This window comes from Rhipicephalus microplus, chromosome X (genome assembly GCF_043290135.1).
Source record: "Rhipicephalus microplus isolate Deutch F79 chromosome X, USDA_Rmic, whole genome shotgun sequence".
NCBI lineage: Eukaryota > Metazoa > Arthropoda > Arachnida > Ixodida > Ixodidae > Rhipicephalus > Rhipicephalus microplus.
The window spans coordinates 115,696,611-115,713,116 of record NC_134710.1 but is presented as its reverse complement, the minus strand read 5'-3'; the positions used below and the strand labels follow the sequence as shown (position 1 = coordinate 115,713,116).

The 16,506-nt window shown below is 44.0% G+C and overlaps 1 protein-coding gene across 3 annotated transcripts in view; it reads left to right on the top strand.

Annotated features, from left to right (window-relative positions):
• LOC142775703 (nephrin-like) overlaps nucleotides 1-16,506 on the top strand; it is a 536,671-nt gene that overhangs the window by 415,010 nt on the left and 105,155 nt on the right. For all 3 annotated transcript variants that reach the window (XM_075877447.1, XM_075877449.1, XM_075877448.1), the window contains exons 4-6: nucleotides 2,403-2,603; nucleotides 3,154-3,450; nucleotides 15,072-15,365. In XM_075877447.1, coding sequence (XP_075733562.1) covers nucleotides 2,403-2,603; nucleotides 3,154-3,450; nucleotides 15,072-15,365 — 792 coding nt within the window. The remainder of the gene's footprint in view (nucleotides 1-2,402; nucleotides 2,604-3,153; nucleotides 3,451-15,071; nucleotides 15,366-16,506) is intronic.

The window sequence follows — 16,506 nt, the reverse complement described above, 5'->3', positions numbered from 1 at the left end:
TAGTGATTAATACCTGCCGTTGAGTGGTGCTGTTCGAGTAATTTGTTTTATTCTTGCTTTTTTACCATGATAGCGTTGAATAGTTTGTTTCGCAGAAACTGTGGAGTTGGTGTCCTTTACTGTAAGGGAGAAATCAGCGTTCTTCGTTCGCGACAATTTGAGAGAGACACAAGTAAATTTAATGGTAAAAGAGTGTTGAAGGCCCAGCCATTACAAAGCAGTCAGGCGTATAAATCATCTTCATCATCAAAAATATTAACAAAGAGAGCAGTTGCGCAGGTTCGGATGTTACTTCGCCAACGAGTTGTGGTTACTTCACAAGTCTTCACTGATTCGCAGAAGCCCGAGTTATGGCGTAGTGGGCACTTCGAAATTTCACTTTAGCTAGGCAATCTAAAATAGTTAGAAACAGCTAATGTTACTCGGATAGACATTGATGCCCGTCCCTGCGGACACCTAAACCATGCCCCTCCGTCATGGTTTAGGTTTCCGCAAGGAAGCGAAGCGCGGCTAACAATTGAGAAGCCGATGCGAAGAGGGAAAGGTTAGGCTATCGCGTTCTGCTCTTGAAGGTGAACCTCAAATTTCTACCTTTTTTTTCTTTTACGTTTAACAGAGTTTCTGTTCCTCGGCTGCTCTATATCGTGTAATGCAGGTCTCTTCTTTTGTTTAATGTTATTTTCAGTGTCTTTGATTCTCCCCCTAAATTCGGGTGCATCATCTGTAGGGTTAAAAAAGAAAAAAAAAGAGAATCCATAGCTACTCACAAGCAAGAACGCTCAAAAGTAGAATACACAAAATGAACAAATCAGATGATTTAATCTTAAAGTTTTACAATGTCCGTGCCTTAGAGAAACGAGCCGTGAACTAAAAAGACAAAATATTCTCTATCAATTATGAGACAAGCTCATGGTAAATGTCCGAAAATTACCGTGTAGTTATTCCAAATATTTATGATCAGAAAGTGTAGCAACTGTCACCACAAGTGAAAATAGAGATAACGTTTTTTTTCATCTTTTTTTTATAGTGTGCATTGTTTCTTAGTTGCTACTTTCCTTTTATTGACAGGCGTTCGTAGATTTTACCGCAAGCCCTATGATGAACAAACTAAACACACTAAAGCAACTTCTAACTTCGCGTCATGCAGGAAGTGTAGCAGTCAATCGGCAAAATTGTCCATTACTACGAATTAGTCGTATAAGCAACCTATAACGTCACGTTTACTGCTTTTCAAGGCTCGTATAAATGAACGCACTTATGACCCAAAGTGTCACTATAGCCAGCTAATTATTTAGAAACTTTCTGTCGTCGGTCGCGCAGTATTCGCCGCATGAAAATGCGTCAATAGCTTTATCAATCACGTGTTATCTTATCGCAGATTGAAATTGGGTGTTTTTCTTCAGCATGCGTTCGAACAAATGAAATTATCGCAAATGCAGTTACTGCATCATTAGATTAATTTTTTCATGTGTTTCTAACGTTAAACAAGCCTTGTAACAGAGCAAAAGCAATAATCGATTACAACTATTCTGTTGTAAAAATAAACTCGAATAAACGCGCGATTACTCACTCCATTAGCGAAAAATTATTTGAAACGCAGGGTCAATTTATAATGTATGTTGCACCACTTTTTCGAACACGTATTTACAGACAGCTTCTTTAAAACTTCGTTTTCTATTTGCGTGATTATTTGTTTTTTAATTAATTATTTCATTTAATAAAGCAATGTAAAACTATAGAAAACCGGAAGTTTATTGGAACTTATTATAAAATTTTCTCAGCGCACACACTACAGCGATCGATGGTAGTCACTGACAAAAAAAATTGCCTGCTACTTGACCTTTTTTGCTGCATGTTGTCGACATACATTTTTCTCTGCAATGTTTGTAATATTGTTTGGGAAATTTCTCATTATCTTGCGCATGTCCCAGTGAGGTAGCCTTGGTCTATGTAATGAACTGTACATGTACACCTTGTTTTCGCCAATAAACCGAGTCATGATCCAGCGCTTGTCAGTTTTGTTTTCTCACATTCTTGTTTCTTGTGTGCTCGCTGAGAAATACTTCATAAAAAATAAATAAAACAAGTCAACATACTCTAAGCTTTCGGGTATACCTTCAATTTAATTACTTTTCTTCACGTTATTTCAACTGAATAACACGCATTTATTCATCTGTTCTTGTACTCATTCGCGCATGTACAAAATGCATGCATAGCGTTGTGGCACTATTGCTTCGAAGCTTTAAGCGCAAAGAAACGAAGTAAAACTAGCAATATTATATGGTTCGCATGAACAGGAAGGCCGAGCCTGCCACCAGGGTTCTTTTTTCACGTGCGTGTGCTTCTGACTCTACTTTTGCTCTTTGCAAGCACAACTGTGGTGCTCTGACGCGTCCTTCCAGGAAAACCGAGTCCATCCATCACGTGGTTCAGGAATGGCAAGGTCATCACCAACCTGACACGCACATCAACCCGTGGCAGCATACGCAGCGACGCAATCATCTCGAGGCTGGAGCGTTCAGACCTGCTGTCGGTATTCACCTGTCAGGTGTCCAACAACATATCGGCGACCGTTTCTTCATCTGTCAAGCTTGACATGATCTGTGAGTGGCAGAGCTTATTGACCGAGGCTCTTCTTGTACGCTGTTTCTCCCACTGTAGTTCAACGATATACGTTAGACGCTGTGAATATTCAGGTAAATTTCTGAATGAGTTGGCGTTATTTTACTTGTGCGCGCACGTGCTTGCTTAATTTGTATAGTGACAGTTTTGCCGTACAGCTCAGTATTTTATCGCGGAATTGTGCTTTAAAAATGTGAGCCCAAAAACGCGCCTATATTTATGTTCCAAAATGTATTTAAAGTGACAAAGCGTTTGTTTGACAGGTTAGTGCTTTTAGTGCCAGGTGAGCGCCCCTAAGTTCAGTGCCCTTAGTTTCGATGAACTCTGAAAAATCCCACAGTTCAGAATTAAAGGTTTTTAGAACCTGTAGTAGCGGTGACTTCCTACGGCTTCTGTGAGGCGGCCATGGTGTGCGTAGCTTGCCATATACTAACAGCAGACGCGAGTCTTGATTAGAGGTGGAGCTGTCGGCGTACCTCGCATCAATTCTCACTCGTGTCAAAGTACCTGTGCCCTGTATCACACTTGCAGTGCGCCCTCTGGATGCTGTGGTGCGCCGTGGCGACACGCCTCTGTCAGCCGGAATCCCGGTAGAGATCGTGTGCGAAGCGATGGGTTCCCGGCCACCAGCAAACATCAGCTGGTGGCGAAACGGCGTCCAACTCAACCAGACCTTCAACCACGTGTCGGCGGACGGCAACGTCACCACCTCGGTTGTCAACTTCACGCCAACGAGCGCCGACAATGGCCTCCAGCTCATGTGCCGGGCCCAAAACCCGCTGCTGCCCGGCGCGGTGGCCGAAGACGTCTGGGTCATGCGCATCTACTGTAAGTGCCCCCTGAGGCCTCACTGCAGACAATCGGCAGTAGATATCCAAAGGCCATTCAACGTGCGCGATAACTTGTGAGTGACCTCGATAGAAATTTTGTGATATTTCGAAGGCTTTCTGGGTTAATATTGCCAGCTTGTTTTTCTGAGGTGATGGGAAATACGCAGTAAAAGCTATTGCCTGCATATGCTTCTGTAAGCGATTTTATGTATCATCACGCTGGATTATAGCGAATAATTCTGGACCTTTCCTTATGAGATTTCGTAAGCTGCAATAAACCGCCCCACCGCGGTGTTCTAGTTGCTAAGGTACTTACTTGGCTGCTGACACGCAGGTCGCGGGATCAAATCCTGGCTGCGGCGGCTCCATTTTAAATGTAGGCGAAAATGCTGTAGGCCCGTGTCTCAGGTAGTCGAAATTTCCGGAGGCCTCCACTGTGACGTCTCTCATAATTATATTGTGGTTTTGGGACATTTAAACCTCATATGTCAATCAATTAAAGCTCCAATAAACCACTGTGGCTCAATGGACAGCGACTGTAACACAGAGATTAGATAGATAGATAGATAGATAGATAGATAGATAGATAGATAGATAGATAGATAGATAGATAGATAGATAGATAGATAGATAGATAGATAGATAGATACGTCTTGAACTTGGACGGAGTCAGTAACTTCGTCTCGTAGTCAGTATACAAAAGGCTCGTCTCATCAACAAGGTAAAAAGAGGACGTGGGCCAGTTTCGGAATGTTGTTCTATTTATTCAAAATGTGTATTCTCTCGTACGTCGACAGCGAATCCTTCCGCATCCTTATCGTTTGTGCCGTTGGAAGCAGGGGGTCTTTCAGGCGAGGCTGACCAGACTACACGAAAGACGGGGAAGGAGGCGTTTGCTCCTTCAACATTGTCTGAAGACGCGTCTTAAGACAAGGTTAAATGAATGGTACGACATTGAAGGTTGGCCGTTAGTTAGGGTGTAGCTCTTTCCACCCCTTATAAATGCGTTTACTGCACACTGGTGTGTTAGTCGACCAGAAGCTCAACCACTGCTCAAGTCAGGGGCTTGGAGCCCGAGCGGCGTCCACGATCACTGCACAGTTGCGTCAGACCCATTAGATAGCGCTTGAAGGTATGCCCCACTGTAGCGTCACTCTTCCCTACAATATTTTCCTCACCACCACTGACCATGACGTTGCCGCCTCTTCCCCACCTCCTTCGCATTTTAGGAAAAAAACACCTGTTCAACGACGCTGTTTGTTTCTAAAAAATACTAAAGATATTTGGCTTGTTTTCATTACGCTGACAGAGTGTTGCCAAGTTGCGGTTACGCTAATTTCATTGAGAACAATGATTTATACCGGTCAGTTTTTTTCCCGTAGCTTTTTGCTTGCCAAAGCTCTGTTCCTTCTACATAGAACGTGTTGTCTTGTAAGGTGCGTCGGACTAATAAGTATTATACACATATAATAGTTTTCAACAAAATAGTGCTTTTCCTTTTAGGAGCTTGCTCCTTATGCCCGAGCTTTGCCCATCTATCCCACCGTATAGCCACGCTCCCTCTGGAGCAAACAGACAGATTTACTTGCACGTCCGCAGCAGCCATATGTACGCAGCCTGCTAGCCATTTGCAATGGCGGGCTGTTTCCGTACGGCTGCTGCGAACGCGCAACCAAATCTGTCTTATGACAGGGTCAGAATGGAACGCGATGCGCGCGTCTCTCTTCTTGCATAAGAAAGCACGCTGGGCAAGCGATGCTTGTGACTTCCGGTCGAATTCGCCGATTTTCTCGGAGTAGGGGGTACGTGGGCGCTTAAAAGAACCTTCGCTATAATAATAATAATAATAATAATAATAATAATAATAATAATAATAATAATAATAATAATAATAATAATAATAATAATAATAATAATAATAATAATAATAATAATAATAATGATGATGATGATGATGATGATGATGATGATGATGATGATGTTGATGATGATGATGATGATGAATTGCTGAGGTGTAAAGTCCTAAAACCTTCTCTGTTCCTGATAGGGCATGTATTTGTATGATAGTCGAGTGGATGTACGAAGGAATCATGGAATGATAATCACGAAGCAAGCTAGTTTATCATCATTCACTTCGTAGATATGGCGCCATTTTTTCCCCTTTTTTTTTCTAGAATATAAGCCCTAGACGAAGCGATTTTTGAGAGGAAGGGTAGTATTTAGTACTATGTTAGTAATGACACCACATAGGAAACATGAATAAATAAATAAATAAATAAATAAATAAATAAATAAATAAAATAAGCGATATGGGCACGTTGGCTTCTTGGTTGAGCATGCCAATGTTACAGACAAAGCACGTTTTACAGGGACAGCATTCCATATCACATTGATTTGTAAACACATGAGACACTGAATACGTTTACATAGCGTACAGAAGGCATCAAAGTGAGTCGTTCCGTGCTTAAAACAATCCTTGTCCTACTATCTCCAGCAAGATTTGAATTCTGCTCGTGCAGTCGGGTTAATCTACACCGAAATCGCCTATTCCTGCCCAAGTTCTTAACGCTCTGCTCTGTGCTCTCCTAAACTGTCATCTGCTGTGCCGCGCAACATGTGTGGTTCGCAATCAATCCAGGATATTGTACTCCGCACACACTCAGAAAGGGCTGACAATGAGAGGGCTGACAGTAGCCAATAGAGTCAACGCAGAACGCGAATCATGTAGCATTATTTGTAGTAAAAAAATCGCGCTATCAAATGCAAAACAAGCCTTCTGTTTTCATTAATGGCGAGTGCACCAGCATAGAAAAACGCTGAGGTCGCATTTTACTCTTTTTTAAGCACGATATGCGCCTGCGCTTTGAAGCCGTCTTTAAAGCACTTGTCCACCAATGAATTATTCGCCGAAAGCACACAAAGCTTACGGTAAGATTAGTGCCTCCCTAAATTTCATGACTAAGTACTAAACCTCAGACATTATTCAGGCACTATCTTATCAACACGGTGAGTAAGCTTTGTTAATCACATATGACTTTGCAGTTTCACTGGTTTTCTCAGAAAAGTGATTCTGTAGGATTACGCTACGAGAATGGGTTGTTTGGAATAATTTGGTGAGAACTGCTCAATTTATGAACATTGCGCGTAAAACACCGCTGACTGCGGTTATTGAGATGTATATTCTAGCACTCGGGCACCCATAGGTGGCAAAAAGGTACTGTCTCTTCCACTAGGCCTCGTTCTTGTTACTCTCCCCAAGTAGCGACGCATTAGCTCAGGAGTCGGACGCGACGATCTTCGGCATGCGAAAACTTTGGGGGAAAATGGGGTTGTCAATATTATAAGCTGCAGGTCTTCCTGCAGGAAAGAACAGCTTTAATTGACTCATTATGCTTCCGCCAGTCAAGTAATGTACTACTGTACCAATTATAAGCGCACTGTTCAACTTTATTTTGTAATGTTATTTTCTTCATTTTTCCCAATTATACAACGATATCTGTGCACAAGTAGATAATTCTGGCTAACACACTTGCATAGCATAATTGGCTCTTCAAACATTTTTGCATGTCATTCCTACCATTCTCGAAAAAATCATTTTAGAAAATAATTTAGGTTCACTGTTTGTCGGCTTGGCTCGTTTTTAATTTATTAGAAATTTTGTTTTTAAGAAGGGTTCAAATAATGCACGAGCAAGTGAAGTTCATTCAGAGAGCTCAGACATCCATTCACGCCACCAACGTCATTTTTCGTTACTTGTATTGCACACTACGAGCCGGCACCCAAGGCAGTTGTCCTTCCTATTGTTTAAGTACTTAAGACACGTGCATAAACACTGAAAGCGTTAGGCTAAGTTTCTTTCCATGGCACAATCTGTACGCAACGCCGCAAGTCCATATTTCATTAGAAGGAAATCTACCTGCGCTACTCTCACATCACCCATCGTTTCTGGAAGTCCAAATGGTCGACATTGTTTCGAGTTCCTGCTATTCTTATCGTAAGTCACCAGAACTTTAAACGAAGCGCGGTACCATTTCAGAATAAAGCGTGGAAGAGGGGATCGCGCACCCACGCTTACCAGCGAGACACCCATACACGTCGAGGGAGCCACGCCTTGTAAGCAGAGTCGGCTCGGAGCAGACGGCCGTCTCTCCCGAGACGACTCCGGCGGCCCAAGGGGCTATCTTACCTGGGCTCAGAAATAAAAAAAGAGGGAAAGACTTGGCGGCGCTATCTCTGCTGGGAGAGCTACAGCAGTTCCGTGGGGCGACCTGAAGAAGATTTCGCGCAGCCTGGCTGAAGAACGCTCGCTTGCAGCAGCCAGGGAGAGGAGCAGTTCTCTTTTGATACACCGGGTGCGTTTCTCTAACGACGCTAAATTGTTTTTCATCGAGACGGAAGGAGAAAAAAAGCGCCAATGCCGCCCAGTGGTCTTCCTCTTCGCGAAGATTAATCTCTGTCAGCGTCGTTTAAGGCGAGTGTCCTCCTGCGCCTTCCTCTCTTTTTGTGCGCGTGCTGTCCTCTCGTTCAGTTTTCTCTGCTCCTATGTAGCTACCACTTTAGCCCACGCTTCTGTAGCACCGCCGCCGGCGACAATGAGCGGACGTGCGTGAATTCAATCGCAGCACACCGCTGGCCGCCTTGATTGCGGGTCGCGTTCATGAAACAGTCCGCCGCGCCGAGTCCGCACATCGTTGAGGTCGGGCCAGCGCGCTGGTCTTCTATCTTTCGCGCCCCATTGCACCATGCGGGAGGACAGGTTCAACCCCGGTCTCACGCCTTGCGTAGCTGGAGAGGGTGGCGGCTTAAAAGTCCACGGTCACCACTTCCGATCGATGGCTCACGTCTGCCAACCCATTGGCTCCCGACCGGACCGTTCCCCAGATCCAGTCGACCGCCAGGTGTGACCCCGCTTCTGCGGGAATGCTGGGTGGGGTTTCAAACTGACTTCGCAAGCATGGGGGCTACAAGCGGCACTCCCCCTATGTCACGCACGGGTCCCGTTAATTAGGGAGGCGATCGCCGGGCTAATTCCAAGAGCCGAAGTATCGGCCCCCCGAACCGCACCACGAAAGCGTGGACAATTTAGAATTGGTCCTTATTGGCGCGCCAGCAGACGCCGGCCGTGGCCCAAAGAACAAGTCAGAGCCGAGAGTTGATAAACAAACAAAATTATATTCTCAATAATGGCAGATTGAAAACAATACATGAGTATGCACACTCCACAATAGTTGAGTACAATATGTGACCAATCAACCAACGTACTACACAGTACAATCAGCCACACTCAAAACAACGGACACAGACAACAATTCACACTACAATGCAGTCGCATGCATTTAACAACCAAGACAGTTAAAGACTAAAGAGATAGAAAACCTATTCAGTCCAAAGTCCTTGGAACAAAAGTCTGAATGATACTCTTCCGAGAATCACTCACTCAAAGTCCAGCGTTGTTGTCGTTCCGCTGCCCCCTGAAGTTTCTCTTTCAGGAAACCTCGCGTCTTCAATTGGCCACTTTTCAAGCTTCAACTTCTTCGCCGGAAACACGTTGGCTTCACACACGCAGCTGTTGCCACGCGTCTTCGCTCGATAGCAGTAAACACATGCTCTTGCCTGTAGCTCGAGCCTTCACCCCTCAGGTGGAAATCCCCTTCTTCTCCTGCTTTGTCGCTACGGACAAAACCTTCGCCGACTACACGGCGGAATCCCTACGCGCTCTGGCGCTAACTTCCGTCTTCTCCTGATCTCTCATCTTCGCTGCTCGGTTAAATACCTTCCGCGCGACATTCCAGAAGGTTCCCATCATTTCGTCGGCGCGATACGCAGCGAAGGCTGGGAAGAGGGCGAGACGGTTGGAATGCCCTCCGCGGCAGATGACTCAGCTCGGTATGACCACGCCGATTTCCTTCTGGAACTTTCCAGCGCTTGCTCGGCCGCCGTTGTGGGGTGAGGAGGTTCGTCGGCGAAGCCACGCTTCCGAGAGGAGAGCGCGCGCCCTGGGGAGCCTTGGATGTTTGTTTTCTTTTTTTCTTTTGACCTCGTGGCGTCTCTTTCGCGCGTTATCGCAAGAATTTGGCGGCGCGCCCATTTTTAGCGCTCGTTCTGTGACACCTTACAGCCCTTGTTTTCGAAGCTCTCACTTCTCTTTCTCGCAATAAGAAAAAAAAAAGATGTGCAAGCACAGTACACTCTCACTCTATGTCATCACTAGATGACAATGCGCCTCCTCAATTGCCCTTACTGTAGCTACTTGCGCAATTCACGTCCCAACAGTTCGCTAGGCTATCTAGAATTAAACAAAAAAAATCTGTGAACAAAAGGTATCATTGATTCAATTACGCTTAAATGTGGCACAGATTCCTGAAGAAGCGCTTGACCAACTCAGGCAAACGAGGAAACAGTTGCACGCCCGAGCGAAGGAGTGACAGGCACCTGCAAACACTGATGAGTTACACATTGGAGTGGCTTTTATGCCTCATGAGCGATCAATATTGCTGGTTTGTCACAGTCGTACATCAAAATAATTTGGGCTATGATGATGAGACTGAACCTAAAATAATAATGGAGTCTCCACCTGGCCAAACACATTTCCAACTCTTCATTTCTCTTTTCATTCAGGTCGAAACTGATGGGTATAACTGCCCAGTCATTTTTTTATCCGGCGTTAATTTTCCGCATTCAGCTAACCATATCAGACTCCCGGTTCAACGCCTGTAACAAATTTGTTCGCATAATATTATGCCTTCCTATATTTCTCAACAATATTTGCTGCAGCATTGCCACCCTGTAGCGTTCATCTTGTGTGCTTGGCTTTCTATCTCTCATCTACGTCTTTCTCGGTAGTCTCGCTCAGTCCTTAGTCAATTTAAAATTTTTGTGATTACTTGACTATTACTGCGAAAAAAATCAGTAAGCCAAGAAACTCGCTTTCAGATTACGCCCCTCAGACACGTGGCCAAAATGATTGTTGCGCGATTTCAACCACCTCTCTCACACTGCGTAGCGACTCGGTGGCCTCTCCCACTTTATCCTCTAACCTCACTCGACGAAAGCCCTCCACAGACGATCCCCGGACGACGAGTATTCAATAATTTCTTCCCGGTGGCATAATTTCTTCTGGCTTTCTGAACATCAGTAAGCCTCTCAGCGTAACGCAGACAATCGCTTAGTTTTGTGATGTTGAAATTGCTTCAGCGCGAGGTTTTCTTAGGCTGTCTGGTGCACTGTCTGATGATGTTCTTTCTGGTACTAAGTCGGTCGGTATTACTATCGTAGTGCAAAGAAACAAGACAGGCACACGATGACGCACACAGCGCTACAATCACCATGTCACTGACATCACATGCCTTTCTTGCGTGTTAATTCTTTGCGCAACCACAGTAATCAGAAATGTTCCTTACTAACAAGCCCACTTTGATATCTCTGGGAATTAATTTTACGGATAGGCAAATACACTTCAATGTTCAATGAAACCCACTATTGCAGTCTCAGTAATAAAACGTTTGAGATATTTTTAGTAGAATTGCCTACAGCTGTAGTAAAACTAATATTTCACCGCAATAAATAGCCTCACAGACGAATGTAGCAGTGCATCCTAAAGATCTAATAAAATATCTGATTCCATTACGTAGTTCTTGTTTCCAACAACCCATTTATGCAGACATGAGTCAGATTTCAACGTGCAGGATGCCTAAGTGTCTAGATAAACTTAATGCAGTGCTTATGAAACTCGTTAGGCTTCATTAGAATCATCATCAGCTAAAACTGTTTTAGCCCGTTAATCTACTGAAACGGACGTGCCTCATAGAAAAACGCAAATTTTCGTTTCCCTGACGTCATTTTTCTCGTTCCAGAGAACATACGCTAGATCACTAGCAGATACCAACACTGCCGTGCTCTGCGGTATGCGATTTGCTGGGTCGCGAAGCGTAACAGCCACCCCACACAAACGCCCAGGACCACTCTCTACATAGTGGGCCCTCACTCGGAAGGATCGGCGTCGACATCCGGTTGTTGCATACGCACACCTCCCTATAGACCCAAGTATATGTTTTCACTGGTCCGATGTCGTTCGGCCCTCATTCCTTCGGCTAGCTAATTGCATGGCGCACCTTTCTCGAAACTCCTCTGTCAGGGCAGGCCAGGCAGCAGATGCGAGTAGCTGATGGCGTCTACGGGGCCGGCCTCCTCCGGCATGGTCGGCCCATACGTCGAAGCAAGCCGTCGGCGCTGGGTTGCCCAACTACGTGATTTTCAATCAATAGAGCTGTGATTAGAAGCAGCCAGGACGCTGCGTGTCGCTTTAATTGTGTTACGCGCGAAGCTTGACGGCGAGCAGATTGAAAGGGGGCTCGCTGGCGCGGGTGGCCACGGGATCCGGCGAATTGTTCCCTTCCCGGCCACCTGCTTTTTTCACCCTGCTGGACGAAGGAAGATAAATTCGCGCTTTGTACTTCTTATGGGGCAGGCCTCGATGCTCCGCTGTCGCCCCGGCTGGCAGTAGTTTCAAAGAGGCCCGCGTTGCATTGTTAGTCTCCGCGCTCTAGGCTATAAGCCTGATTCCGGTGCCATCGTTCTATTCTTTTTTTTCCTTGTTTCTTGCTCTTCTTTTTTGTTATTGTTGTTGTTCTCATACACTCTCAGATAGTTACTTAGCAACTCTTTTTTTATTGCATACTGTGGCCGTCGCGGATAGTTTACGCTGCTCACCTTGACAGTGCGCACACAAAAAGCTTACCTCTCCTCGTTTCGAAAATTGAGCAAAAGCAGAATAAAGAAGAACAATCAACGGAACTCCCCCTTACAACTCTAAACTCAATTATAAATGAGCTCGTTTTCGAAGTCAATAGAAGCTCCCTACACAACAGAAAGGTACGAAAAGCTATCGGGAAAGAAAGAGGAGAACGTTTCGTAATTACGTCATTCAGCACTGACTTGATGGTATGAAAGAAGCAGAACAAATATACGCAATCCCGACGGGTACAGTTCAGCAGAGCGATTGTTTGTGGAATACATTCTAAACAATATTACGCTTGTATTATATTGTATGCCTTGCGCTTTCGTCAGTGTAATCCCAACACTTCCTTCGTTCTCCTTATTGGGAATCCTGACCCCTGTGCTTAGCTTACCGACCATTGCTGAGCTGACCAAAATCAATAAGAGGTCCCTGCTATTGCGCCCCGGACAGGCGAACCAAGGCCCAAAGAGCCGTAGCAAGACCGATGGGTTTTCGCCGCTTCGATTATTGTTCTCGAGTGCTCGGGATCGGTTTCCGAGAAATCTCGCCGGGAACCCAATGAATGCGTAATTAAATGTGTCGTCTCTGCCTGCCGACATGTCCACTCTGGCTTAATGAACATAAATTGCTTCGTTATAAAATACCACGGGGACGAAGGAAAACCACAAACGCGTGAACGAAATTAAGCACGTTACGGATTCCACCAGGGCAGATTCCTCGCGTTCGATGCACCTGATGTATACCGAGACGCTCGTGTCAACGAACCTTGCCTTTTTCCATTGGATCGGTGTGCGTCGTGTCAAGACATCGATAGTGCTCGATTCTGCGTTTATTGGCAAGAAAATAAAGCGTGCAATAATAGATTTTTTTTGTTTCCATGAATAATAAACTTTCGCTCTTTTCGTTGTATTCTGGCGTAGAAATATGAATTAGCGTTGATTTAATCAGTGAGAAGTCGCTGAACGTTTGCTTAGATTTCGCGCACGTATGCGTTCTTGTGTGCTTTTTGCTTTTTTGTTGAGCTGAACTGGCAAAATTCTTAATATAAACTTTACTTAGAAGTGAGCGTTCGTCTTGTCTGGTTCATCTTCTTTGCGCTTTTGTCTTTTTTTTTGCGTTTCAAAGCACCTTGATAAAAGATATTCTGGGAATTCATGCGGTTTTCTTGTCTTCTCACTAAGCGAAAGTGGCATCGCAGGCCTGTCTCTTCCCGATACGGCAAATATAGAGGAGTCAGCTTGATGCTATGCTTCAGTTTAATCTCACGAACGTTGACCCGTGCTTAGTAGAACTACGGAGCACCGCTCTGACTTCAATGGTGTGCAACGCCAATGCTATAGTACCCCTATTTGTCTACCACTATATGCATGCTGCGGAGGCGAAGGCAAGTCCTTTGGAAGTATCATTGGAAAATGAGATGCATTTTTTTTCTGGTGGCCAGAAATTTATTCTCTGCAATGTTGCGTTTATGTTTTTTGTTTCTAATATATACTAACACGTGACACTTCTGTTATGCCATAAATGTTGTTTTAAAATATCCCGTTTTTTTTCAAGGGCAACTTGTATTTCTATTTTTATTTGCACCTCAACAAGAACTCCGAACAGGAGTGTAGTTTATGTAAGATTGCTTCGCTTAATCAGTGTGATGACAACAATACGGAAAAAAAATGTGCAGAACACAAATGCTACTCAAATACAATGGTATATCTGTGTTCATCTGTACGATGTACCTTGCTTTTTTTAAGATATATAAATATCATTTCTTCTACATGAAGCGATATTCTTTCGGGCACCACTGGTTTCACCGTGTGATTTACACTTTAAAATAATTTGTTTTAATTATGAACTTTTTAGCAACCTTTGCAGGCACACTTTTCAGCACTGGAAGATATATTGTTTCCCCATTAATTTACGGGAAACATTTTCTTATAAACTCTGTTCCAACTTATTAGCTATGTTCCCGTTTATAATTTTTACTCAGAACACAATGACAGCGTTCTGTTTAGTGCTGAGTTTTAATGTTCAAATATGTAATATGTAGCAGAATTATGTATGCTAGACCTGTCAGTACATGAACTTAGATAGTATGTCACATGCATAGTTTAATTATCAATTGAATAGATAACAAGTCAGATGTCTAGCTCAATTATCATTTCAATGATATACCACTTCTTAGTTATACATGGGTAGCTCCCAATTTGTCAATTTGTGTAACCATCATCATATCATCATCTGCAGCGACTCTACATAAGAGACTGTGAACAAATATTTATAAACAAGTTCGTCAGCTCGATATGTTCATCAGAGCAAATGCGGACCCATGGTGAGGTGCGAACTTGCCTAAATATAGCGAAGGTGGTCAATCACTGTCATAATGCAGTTGCCAGTTGAAACCTTTGTGTTCCAATATGGGATGCATGCAGAGGACACTGAAATCAGCAAGGCACACTACAGAAGTAAGATTATTGATGATTATAGATATTATGTGCAAAGACACAGGGTGAAAAGCTAATAAACCTACAGTAACCACAACGCAACAAATCCACTTGAAAAGATTGTATAAGAACAGCATTACCTTCAGCACTGTTTCTGTTCATATAGCTTACCCAGAATACCATCTGCGACATTCAGAATTTGTTGTATCGTTCATTGCGCGTTCATGTTTTAAGTTGTTCTTCAGCCTATCATGAAAAATGCGCCTTTTCTAATAGTTTTTGTTTATTGTACTCGTCATCAAGTCGAACTTTTCCATTTCTTTCAGATCTATCTAACCCTCTCCACCATAATCTGTGAAAGTAGGAAAAGAAATGTGTTTGAACACTATGCATCTTAACGTTCGTGTCTGAGCCTAACAACCAACACGTGCACCCGTACGTCCGCAGACAAGCCTATCCTCAGCGTGGAGCTTGGACCACCGTACCGTAACTCAAGTTTGGTCGAGGGTTCGGACGTGTTGCTCGAGTGCAAGGCTCGCGCCAACCCTCCGGTCAGCGACGTGGGTTGGCGGCGTGACGGCGGCGTGATCGTGCCCTCAGCCGGACCCCAGGAGCTGGTAGTCAACGACAACTTCCTGGCGATCCAAAAGCTCAGCCGCCACGACACCGGCAACTACTCGTGCTTCGCGGGCAACTCCGAAGGCGTCTCCGAGAGCGCCTGGTTCAGCCTGCGTGTCCAGTGTAAGTATTTCCTCTCTCTGTTTTGCCAACCCAAACATCTTAAAGAGAAGCGCAAGAACTTTTCAGAAAGAAAAAAAGACATAGGAGTGGGTAAATATGCTTTGATCTCTGCTGAAGGCGAAAACCGATGTAAAAGTTCCCAAAACTAAACGCAAATAGCATTTTTAAAATAAATAAAAAAACAGGGGGTGCTGTGCAGGTTTTCTTGAGATGCACGAGCGAACGAGGTGACATCAGCATCGGTATGGCTCGTCATCTGCGACACTAGCATCATCAAAGCGGGGCCTCTACGATTAGCTCAGGCAGCGCGCATAACCAGAATAAGCCACGGAGGCCATGTTTGAAGGTGCGAGAGACGCTTGTTCACATTGTGCTGACCTGTTTGTTGTTATGCCAGACGTTTTAATGCTCAATATGCACTGAGCTTGCAGCTGCAGTCATCATCTCTTTACTTACTTGAGCCTCGGGTACACAAACAGTGCTGTCGCAGTTAGTTTGCGTCAATGTATACCACGGGAATTAGAGTGCAGCGAGACTCTGCCAGAAATATCGAAGATGCATCGTAATTCCTGTTAGTTCGTTCACATGCCTGCACTATCGTGCGTTCACGTAGGCCGAGCAAGAATCATTTTTTTTCTTTCATGTATTTAAAAATCCTATAGCAACTACAGCGGGAAAAAAATACGTTATCATCGACAATAGTGTGATCCTTGTAAATCGCAAAGCTTTACTATATTCTAAAACCACTTCAGTTTCCATTTAAAGACGGTTATTTCGTGCAGTCAAACTCTTTATCGATTCATTAGATTTGATTAGTCATCGTTAGGAATTGTGCGTGTATTCGTAATAAAAGAATTATTAAAAATTGAAGATGTGTGATAAGGGGTCCTGTTTGACAGAATAAACACTGCTCAATCGCAGCTCTCTTCATAGCGTTGATCTCGTGTATCGCTTCCGAAATTGTCCTTTTTTATCTTTAGTAGCTGAGTAAGTAACGAGATACGAATAGCATGCAGGTGTTTTGTAATAGTAATTATGACGTTTCGTATTAGCTATTATTGTAACTATCACCGTTGAACCACTTGAGTGATGCTTGTAAGTAAAAAATACGCGCTTTCATTACGCTAATAATAATAATAAT